Source organism: Quercus suber, unplaced genomic scaffold (genome assembly GCF_002906115.3).
Source record: "Quercus suber isolate HL8 unplaced genomic scaffold, Cork oak 2.0 scaffold_805, whole genome shotgun sequence".
In the NCBI taxonomy this organism is placed as follows: Eukaryota; Viridiplantae; Streptophyta; class Magnoliopsida; order Fagales; family Fagaceae; genus Quercus; species Quercus suber.
The window spans coordinates 72,864-83,784 of record NW_027070240.1 but is presented as its reverse complement, the minus strand read 5'-3'; the positions used below and the strand labels follow the sequence as shown (position 1 = coordinate 83,784).

General features: G+C 35.2%; 1 protein-coding gene across 2 annotated transcripts; it reads left to right on the top strand.

The window, feature by feature from the left end:
- Positions 1 to 8,439, top strand: LOC112001001 (SWR1 complex subunit 2). 2 transcript variants are annotated; one of them, XM_065767427.1, is made up of 12 exons: positions 1 to 302; positions 403 to 474; positions 816 to 859; positions 944 to 1,199; positions 1,733 to 1,808; positions 1,945 to 2,064; positions 2,194 to 2,262; positions 3,783 to 3,825; positions 5,992 to 6,057; positions 6,844 to 7,044; positions 7,821 to 7,969; positions 8,068 to 8,439. In XM_065767427.1, exons 1-10 carry the CDS (start codon positions 156 to 158, stop codon positions 7,034 to 7,036), a joined length of 1,086 nt encoding a protein of 361 aa, XP_065623499.1. In that variant the 5' UTR covers positions 1 to 155; the 3' UTR covers positions 7,037 to 7,044; positions 7,821 to 7,969; positions 8,068 to 8,439. The 2 variants fall into 2 exon arrangements, with proteins under 2 accessions (XP_065623499.1, XP_023888938.2); XM_024033170.2 differs by having other exon boundaries at positions 2 to 302; positions 7,867 to 7,969.
- Positions 8,440 to 10,921: the final 2,482 nt, after the last annotated feature.

Here is a 10,921-nt window from a genome sequence, read left to right as displayed (position 1 = left end):
AAAAAACCACAGGCCACTGTGTGTGTGTGTGTTTAACAGAGAAGAGAAAATAAGCCCTAGACGAGAACTGAACATAGCAAAAGTTCATACATTTTTGAAATTGGATAGTTCGCTCTAGTAGACTGATTCTCCGTGTCACACTGTCTTGGCCTGTGATGGATTCCTCTAAAGAACAAGAAGAAGAAGCACATGCATTCCTCGATCGCACCACTCGACCAACGAGAGGGAAGCGAATGACTAAGCTGCTCGACGAGGAAATTGAAGAAGACGAGCTTTTCTGGAATCAAGAGGCTCTTAAAGATGTACTTCTCTCTCTCTCTCTCTCTCTCTCTCTCTCTCTCTCAATTTTGTTTCTAATATTGTTAACTTGGAAATTAACTATGTTATATATGTGATTTGCAGGAAGAGAATGATGTTAATTATGAAGAAGAGCAAGAGGTTGCTGACGAGTTTGATAGTGACTTTGATGAAGATGTGAGAGCTTCCTTATACTTTCTTAACAATTTTACCTTTTTTTCTGTAATGCTAAATTACGCTGTACATAACCCCAATTTTAAGCTAAATAACCAAAAATGAGCTTAGTTTAGTTTAACAGACTAGAATATAACTTCTGGGCATGAGCATACATTACTTAACCCGTGAAAGGGTGAATGCCCCTAGATTACCCGATAACTTGTTCTGGCAGGTGGGGTCAGTTTTTTTGTAGGTTTTACTAGCTAGAGGCGAGTCTAAAGGGCTTTTGTTTAGAAATTGAACAGTCTAAAATGTAGTCATCCTGCTAAAGATTTTTTTTTTTGGGTTATCATGTTATTTAGGAGCCCGAGCCAGATGAAGAAGTAGAAAATGATGCTGAGGACAGGTTTAGTTTCTATTGGCTAAAGCAAATGATGTTTTAAGATACTATCAATTTGGGAGTGTTTCTAAATGTTGGGTTTTCTTATAGGACGCGTCCAAAGAAGAGACTAATATTCCCCGGAAAGACTCTAGCGAAGAGGAAAACGAAAAAGAAAGACCTCTCGAAGTTAGAAGCCGATCCCAATGATGAAAAACCAGCTCAAAAGTCTGGCTCCCGTGAACACCATGATGGCCCTGATGACAATGAAGGAGAGAGGACGATCAGGAAATCTACTAGAACTTCGGTCATTGTTAGGCAAGCTGAGAGAGATGCAATACGTGCAGCTCTGCAAGCAACAATGAAGGTCAGTTGTCTGTCCTATTATAGCATTTCTTGCTGGACATACTTCCGGTTATGATTAAAGACTTGCTTGTTGTATAAATGGAATGATGGTCATGATGAATAAGACGTTCAATTTAATTTTGAAGAAATAAAAGGCTGTTTGCGGAGACTTAAACTTATACTATCACCAGTAGCATCTCAGACATGTATTTGAGTATGATATAATGTATCTTGGGGATATCCTTTTTGAAGTTGGGCAAATTCAACCATTTAACTATCTCAAATGCATGTCTGAGAATGAATTATTTATTTATTTTTCCATTCTCACTTTGCAAAAACCCTAATTGATTTTTAGTACTCGAATAGGTTTATTTTAAGATTCTCATGGATGAGCTGGGTCATATTCTTGAATATGTTATTCTAATCCTTAATGGCATTGCTCACTGCTTCCTTAGTTCATTTGATTTGTTTAGACTTTGCTACTTGTAAAATTTGCATGAGTAGCGTTTTCAAATCTAAAGACATGCAATCATTCAAGTTGGAATGAATTTTCAGCCAATAAAAAGGAAAAAGGAAGGAGAGGAGAAGAAGATGACCCAAGAAGAGATGCTCCTGGAAGCAGCTCAAACAGGTTTCTACTCTTAATACTCAGTTTTAGGAGATGATTTGAGGATTGCTGGAAACTTTTTATTTATATGTTATGAATTTGTGAAGCTTTTTCTTTCTGTATGATCTATACTTGAATGGCATTGGTTATAATTTTGCAGAAATCATGAACTTGAGGAACTTGGAGCGTGTTTTAGCAAGGGAGGAAGAAGTTAAGAAAAGAGCAATTGTGCATAAAGCTGTCTACAGTGGCCCACAGATACGATTTTTTTCAAAGGATGGTAAGCTTTCCTTCATAATTTAATTTACATATTGGTTTTAGACAGCAAAGTGACTGCACAAAGTTTTAATTTTTCTGCTAAATTAATTCAAGTTGGATTAAATAATGTTGATCTATAAATTCCGTACAGGTTCTTCATATTTAGAATTCAGTAAAGGATTGTCATTTCTGTCAGAGATTTCTACAACACCTGTTCCTTGTAAGTTAACTTTATATGCTTGTGGTCATTTTAAAGTCATGGTGAAAATGCTTTCTTTTTATAAATATATTTATGCAAAATGATTTAATACGCTCTCTTCCTTTTAGAGCCTAATTTATTCTCGTTGTATTCTTTAGTTAAGTTTGTGTACGCATCTTGTGTTCTTGAGCTTTCCTTTTTTTGATAATACTGGTACTTCATTATTATTATTATTTTAAAAAGAGTATCTTTATGCAAAATTTGATTGTATACAAATCATTCCCATACAAGATTGCCAATGTTTGACGGTGCTGTTTTCTTATGGATGATTTTTTCCTCTCAAATATTAAGCCATACAGTCACTGATATTTTTATGCATGTTAAGCTTTGTCCCTGCCACTATCAATAAATTACCTCCTTGTGTCAGTCACACCCCTAAGCCAGGGATTGAAGGTAAACCTTTAGACCCCTGTGCCATGATCTTAAAAATGGATCTATTGTCCTGCTAAATTGCATAGTTAATCTTTAGACACCCTGCTCCTCATAATGATCCACAAGAGTGTACTTGTCAGTTTCGGCTGTAGATCAGCCTTGTTTTTATGTAAATGATGCTACCTGAAGTTTCTATCATCATTTGAGATACTACCACCATATTTCTGCCCAACTGCGTATTAGTACTACAAATGAAGTTTAGAACTTCTAAAACTCTCTGATATTATTCACATATACTCGTATACCTTTGATTTTGCACCTGCCTTTTATTAAAGAAATGAAGCTGCATAGCTTACTGTAGTCGAAGTGAGTTGTCTATTAGGATAAAGATCACAAAGATTCTGTTCAAAATAGCTCTTTAAGAGCTTCAATATTAATATATTATCTATAAACCTGTAGTTTTTAGAGAGGCCTTTGTTTATTGTAGTGCATATGGAGATAAAGGAATGTGCGTTGTTTTGAGGGGGAGTTTCCTTTATCAAAATTGAGGTTCTCTTTTTTGAAGGCTTTAAACAGATGGACTTCAGCTACTATTTCATTCTCCTCGAACTTGTTAGAGTTCCTGGATTACAACAATTTAAGATAATTTTTTTTTGGTTTTTCCTTCTTCATCTTCTTTTTCCTTTGTCACTTCCTTCGTATACTTCCTGTGTTCAGGGGTATGCCCTTTTTTGCTCTCTTTTTGGCATGACTCTCGCTTCGTATGATGCAGTTACCATGAAGATAAACATTTTATGGTATCCTTACTTTATTAAAGGTTCCAACTTTTCATCCTTTTTTTTTTTCCTCAGTTTATCTCTCTTTCCTTTGCTATCCGCCTTCCCTCCCCCCCCCCTCCCCCCCCGGCCTCATTTTCTTCTTCCTAAATAAGTATTAATCCCCAAGCTTAAGTTTAATTAGGTGAAACGAAAAATAACTTCTGTCAAGATTTTTGTGCTTAAAAGCATACTTGGATACATTTCACATTCTTTGGTGGCAGTTAGGGACTTCTTGATCTTATTCTATGGCTATGCTTTTGATTTATGTGTTCTAATTAAATTTTTTTCCAGATCCGGAGAAGGCTGTATGTGCTGTTACTGGTTTGCCTGCCAGGTAAGAGCTGAATTTCTGATTTGGTGGTCAGTGGTTTCCCTAAAGATACGGCTGTTGGAAATAACATTCAAATGCAAAGTCTAAAAATGTTGTTGATTTCTGTGCAAGTACAACTGGAGAACATATGGATTATAATGATGTTCTATCATGCGTAGTTAACCCTTGATTTAGTAATATAGTTTTTACAAGAAAAAAATCATTAATAAAATGACTTTGACAATGGAGATTGTTAATTTTTTTCATTGGCAATTGACTTTCTGTTTTTCTCTCAAACATTTTTGCAAAAGTACATGAACCAGCAGCTTTGATTGTCCATGGAATAAATGGTAAAATATTAATGAGGTTAGGTGATGCAGGACTGTTAAGAAGTTCAGCACTATACTAGGTTTCTTGATGAATTCTTGAATAAGGATTATTGTTTAAGAGTTTACGTTAGAAAAAGTATGAGGGTTGATGGCTGTTTGGGGGCTGAAACAGGGGATAAACAGAAAATAACATAAATAAAACACTAGGCAATCACACCTAGGTCTTCCTAAGCATCGGACCTAGGGTTCCTTGGCATCACACCTCGGAGAAGTTTGCATCACCAAACAAAGCTTAAAATAAGCTGTTGAATTTTATTAATAAAAAATATTTTGAAATAACATGACTACTAAAGGGCCTTTACATAGAGGCTATAGTTGTCATTTTCCTAGTAGGACTGGACTCTAAATAACCTGTTCCTAGAATGAATAGAAATACTAATTATAATTAAATAAAAGACTTAATAATATGTAAACATAAAATAAGACCCATGGGCCTATGGTACAGCCAAGGACAGCCCTTTCCAGATTTCTGGAAATTACCAAATTGCCCTTATTCTAATAGAACTTAATTAAAACTTATCCAGCAGCTTCTCAACCTAAAAGACTCAATACTAATAATTAAAATGATCTATCAAAGGTGCTAAGAAGGTCTGACATCAAAACTAGACCACAATTCTTGAATTTTTGTATATTTAATCTTTTTCCTTGAGCTCTTCCTTGTCCTCATCATTAGGACTAGATCAAAAGGAAATACTTTTGGGTTGTAGGGTTTGTTTGAGTATAGTGGAGAGGGATAGATTACAAGGCTGGGAGATAGCTTTGAAGTTGTGGATGATCCAGGTTGCTCAACGACTTCAGTTTTGAGGCATAGGCATGGCGTAGGTTTGTGGAAGGCTATTTGAAGTGGGTGGCACACTTTCATAATTTCATTAATAGCAAGTCATTTGAGGTTGGGGATGTTAGTAAGGTTTTTCTTTGGAATGATGCATGGCGCACTAAGATTCTACTTCAAACACTTTTTCTTAATTTATTTTCCATATCTATGAACAAAGAAGAAGTAGTGTCTCATTCTTTGGGCCTGAGAAGTATGGTGTCACACTGGAACTAGAGGTTCGTTCAAGATTCTGCTTCAAACACTTTTTCTTAATTTATTTTCCATATCTATGAACAAAGAAGAAGTAGTGTCTCATTCTTTGGGCCTGATAAGTATGGTGTTACACTGGAACTAGAGTTCGTTCTGATTTGTTCAGAAGTGGGAAGTAGAATTAGTAGATGCTCTTATTCAACCTTTAAATGAGCAAGTGAACAGAGTTAAGGACACTAATGGGAGTACTTTTTCCTAGAAAAGCATTAGGTGTGCCAGAACTCCCTTTGAAGATTTATTATTCATTTTGACTTTTAATATATATACATATATATATATATATATATTATTAGTAAGTTACACATGCACCAAATGGGCTTTGAACCCATGAACTCAACCTGGAGTCAATCGTATTTTTATTGGTTATTTGTTTATTAATTTTTATTTATAAGTAAGATAAGTCTATATTAAAATACTACTTTATGCAAAAGGAGCACAAAGAAGTCAAATAGTACAAGCAAGAAAAAGAAAAGAACAGAAAATTAGTTACAAGAGAGTAAAGAACTAATGAATAGAGGGAGAGAATCACTAGATGTGAGTCCCCAAGTCCAAGAACAGTCAAACAAATAACCAATAATTATATTAGCTATTTGATTAAGCCCTAATAAATTGATTACTTTCATTAATTTTGACCTTTGATTTGGAAGTTGTTTGACAATGGTTCCTTGGTATACTCTCCCACCGTACTTCTTAATCATTTGTCATTTCATATTGTAGGTATCGTGATCCAAAGACAGGGCTGCCTTATGCTACAAAAGAAGCATTCAAAATCCTTCGAGAACGGTATGGCTTCCCTTGCCTCCTTTAGTAGCCTTTGTTTACATTTTATTTAAGAAATTTGTCATATAGTTTTGGCCAAAAAGCTTGCACCTATATGTTATTTATAATTTTTATTTCCCTCCATGTCTATCATCATATTAAGCACTAATATATCTTAAATAGTAACAGCAGGGCCACCTTAGTATTCAATATTTTATCACTAATATTTTGATAAGTAATGAATAGTACTTTTAATGCACCCAATTAGTTGGGACTAATGCCTAATTGAGTTAGGTTGGGTTGAGCTTAGCCAAGAATGAATAGCACTTCCAAAATGTGAATGGGAGAATGGAGACAGCTGATGAACCCTTGTGTCCTTTTCTATCAAGATGTGGTTAAAACTACACTGTTAGTTCATGAATGTATATTTATCTACTGCATGTTTTCCCAAACAATTTGAAAATATGACTAATGCATGCTATGGTGTTTGCAAAGTATTTTTCAATAGGGAAAAGTTAACGGATGCACTAAGGGCATTGGTTTATAAAATATTTTTAGAAACTTTTTATAGGAAAAAAAAAGTAACTAACTTTGTTGACAGCTTTTTATATTTCTCATAAAGGTGGTATTAAAACTTTTTTGAAATGGTCCATTAACAAATGTACTAAAGGTACCTATTAACCAACCCTTTATACTATTGACTTTGAACATCCCCCTATATAAATAAATTATTTTCCTGTCTATTTTAATTGAATTCTTACCTGATTGGTCATTATTTTTTCTTGACTTCTTCAATGGGTGATTCTGTAGCTATGCTGATGAGAATAGCGGGGTCCAAAAGGAGATGGACATGGGAGATTTATTTGATTCACTTTCCGGGACAGGGTTTTCTGCTAAGCGTAAGAGATCAGTGACACCAAATAAAAGTGAAGTATCAGATCTGCGATACTTGGCTCGTTTCCGCAGAATTCCTGCCATTGAAAGTGAAGAAGATTCAGAATAGTTACTATGGTAATTTAAAATGTTTCTTTTCTTATTTAATATTTTCATGTTCATTATAGAAGTATTACTCCACATGGTATGTAATTTTGTGAAAATAACTCCTGCAAGCTATTATAGAAGTACAACCCTTGAAGTTAAAATTAATCTTTCACTTAGCTAGATGCAAATTGTTTTGGTATGGAAAATGGCCATGAAAAATGGTATGTTGCTTACAAGATAAAAAAGGAAATTTCCTAACCTTGTGTTTAGTAGGAGGTAAAGAAAGGACCAAGGTAAAGGTGAAGACATTTTTTTACCCTTGTTGTTTGTTGAAATTGATTGCTGTGGGGGCACCCCTCTTAAGTCTTAACAGGTTCCTTCCCCGATCCACCCACTTTTAGGCTGGCAGACAATGGTGGGCCTTGATACGTTATCCTCTTTGAGTTTTCATCCATTCAACCAAATGATGGGATAGAGTTATTCTCTGCTCCACTTCCTTTTCCAATTTCCATTGTCTTGCTAATCCTACTTACAAAACTGTAGCATAAAAATATGCACACGTTATCTATAGCTGCTAGCATTTATAGAAGTTTCTTAGACATGTCATGTGAATCTTGAGAGGCTTGAAGTGAGTGCAGAGTTACCCTAAATGCGTTAAATGGTTGAGTTTACATATAATGGAAGGAGATCCCATAGAGCTCTCTTGCTTATAGTTGATAATTAATAGGTTCTAAACTCTCCCAGATTGATCTTGTTTATATAGTTCATTAATTTTTGTTTTATGCACATTGTTCCCAAATACAAAGGAGAGGAAAACTGGATTGATTGCTTATGATGCTATCATTTCTGTAGACTGAGGCATAATTGATATGGTACCTTGATAATACGTACCATCTGCAAGATCATGGAAAAGCTCTACAAGAGTATGTGCCAAACTTCCAAATGAGTATCAGTTGTAAGTATTCTATTTTTTATTCCAAGTAAATGTGATCTATATCATACAGGAAGCTCGTAGTATGTAGTAATATACTGATATGCCCTTTCCCTGAACAGCTTTCTCTGCTGGAAGTTTGGCATTTATGATGCTGTGCCACAAGTTTTTGATCAGACGAAATGAAGTCATCACAGCAGGGAGAATTCTGCACCAGAATTGCAGTCACCTACAACAGGATTCATCTAATGTGTAAGCTTTGGATATGACATCTTTCAAAGGACTCTGTTTCTTGAAATGCAGTGTTCAGTCACACCTGGATGAGTCTTGGCTTCACTTCCTTTTACCATGGTTTTTGAATCTTAGATATATTGGTTTTGTCAACAATTGGATATTGCTAAATGGTTCCCCGAGGGCCTGATTATGATAACTTGCACTAGGTGTGAAGCCAAGACTAAAACTCAGTACATTCCAAAATATACTAAAATTCTGTACATTATGATCTCTTCTTCTCCTTTTCTCTCTCCTCTCCACCGATTCCTTTCATCCAAACTTAGGGTAAGGGAATGGTTTAAAATGTCTTTCCCCCAATGTAATATCTAGTTGCAGGCTCTGCCCAGTTAGCAAGAAGACAGAACTATACTTCATGGTCCATACTAATGGCCGAGTAATATAAAAATGATGATGGGCCATGTGCATAACATTTCCTATAGCCAAATCCTTTATATAGAGCAAAACGGCTTGATGCGTCCTAGTGCTTAAAGCTAACATGAATGCTCTAATATAACCATACTTTCCCATGTAGTAAGACTAGGCACGCAATTCTTATGAGAAAGCTGGCTAGTTTCTGACTCCAAATACAAATGGTCAGTTCTCAACATAATCAACTACAGGGTTGATCAAGTGGTTCTCTTCAATAGTCCCTCTTATAAACAGCTATTTGGACCTTGGAGGATACGGAAATCCAGAATTGAAGAAAGATTAAAAAATATCTCCAACGAAAAATAGCCCTGAATTCTCTTCCTACCTGGTCAGTGATCAATCAAAGATTCACCATAGAAGACATAAGCTTCCCCTTATGTCAAAAAGATATAGAAACAACAATGCATCTTTTCACCTCATGCCCAATTGCACAAATAATATGGTCCCAATTGCAATGGCTCATGATATTACTACATCTAGAAGGTCAATCTTCGAGTTTTTGGGCCAGTTTCATCCTCAGCTTCACAAAAAAGCTTTCAATATTTCCATGGAGGAAGTTTAATTCTTTATCATCTTTGCCTATATTAGTGATATAAAATTAAAGAAAACAGAAAAAGAAGAGCATAGGCTAAGGAAGCCAAAAAGGAAAAACGAAAAAAAAAATGTGGCATTTATTACACACTTTATTATACACACTCAAAATGCACAAAAATGAGTGTATTGTGATTTCAACTCACGATTTGCATTTTGAGTGTTTTATGTGATGGCGTTTTTTGCGAATTTAAGTCATGATTTGCATTTTGAGTGTGTGAGTGTGTATAATTATAATAACGTGAGTGAAATGAAGAAAATGCTAAAGCTTAAATGTATTGCAAATTTTATTACATAAAACTTACAAACTGATGTGATAATGATTTTTTGTGATTGGTGACACATTAATTTATACTTACAGAGATTAAATTCTATAAAAATATGGTGTAAAATCTAAGCTTTATACTCTCCAATCCCAACAATATGCTACATCATCATATTATATATTAAAGAATAGGTACAACCAAATTTAATCAATTATAATTTCCATATGAAAATCCAACCAAATTGAGAGGTTATTGAGATATTACTAAGTACGGTAGAATATATTAAGTTTTAACTAAAAAATTAATATGATAATCTCTTATTAGATGGTGTAAACATGAGTTTTTCACCTAATTTTACCGAATTTGGACTCTAAATTATAATCTTAATCTTAATACAGTATAAGTTGTGGAATTAAAAATATTGGAGTAATTTTTAAGTATTCTTGGAATAATATATAGAGTTTTTTAAACAGGTTTATAATATATTACATAACTTGAGGATCACTACAAAATAATCTAACTTTTGTAGTAGTAGCATAGAGTTATAAGAACTGAAACTCTAACACATATAACCAATGAGTGATAAACATTTTTTTTTCCCTTCTCATATGAACATGAATGTGAGACGATGAACACAATTTCAATATACTCTAAAACTATGGCATTTTTCAAAATATTGTAAAGAACTATTGGGATTTTTTAGAAAATAACTACAAAACCCAAACAATATTATTAGTTAGGCAACGTTTCAAACATATTGCATTTCTAACAATTCGACTTCAGAGGAGTCGATTTTACTGTTCATATCTATTTTTTGTCAGTTGAGTAGATAAAGAAATCGAGTCCTTTGTACTCATTTTTTATACATAGAAATCGACTTCAGTGGAGTCGTTTTCAATACAAAGAAAACGTTGAAATAGCAACACCAATTTCACACAACTTCGTTCTTCGTTCTGTAAAAACCCAGTCCTTTACCGTGACCGAAGAACGAAGAACGAATGAACTCAGGCGCCTGGGTTTCTTGCTGATGAACCCAGGCACCGATTCTGATCGACGAACCTAGCAACACCGACGAGCAAACGAAGGAACCCAGGCGCCGATTCACCAAATCCTGACGAACCCAGCAACACCGACGACGAACCCAGCAACACCGACGAGCAAACGAAGAACCCAGGCACCGATTCACCAAACCCCGATGAACCCCAGCAACACCGACGAGCAAATGTCTAACATGCTCATATCGGATCAGTGGAGGAGAAGATCACGCTCGTCGGCGCCTGGGTTTGTCGGCGCCTGTGTTCGTTTGCTCGTCGGTGTTGCTGGGTTCGTTTGCTGGGTCCTTCTGTAACGGCATGGGGTTTTTTGGCAAATCGACTTCAGTGGAGTTGTTTTCAATACAAAGAAAACGACTCCACTG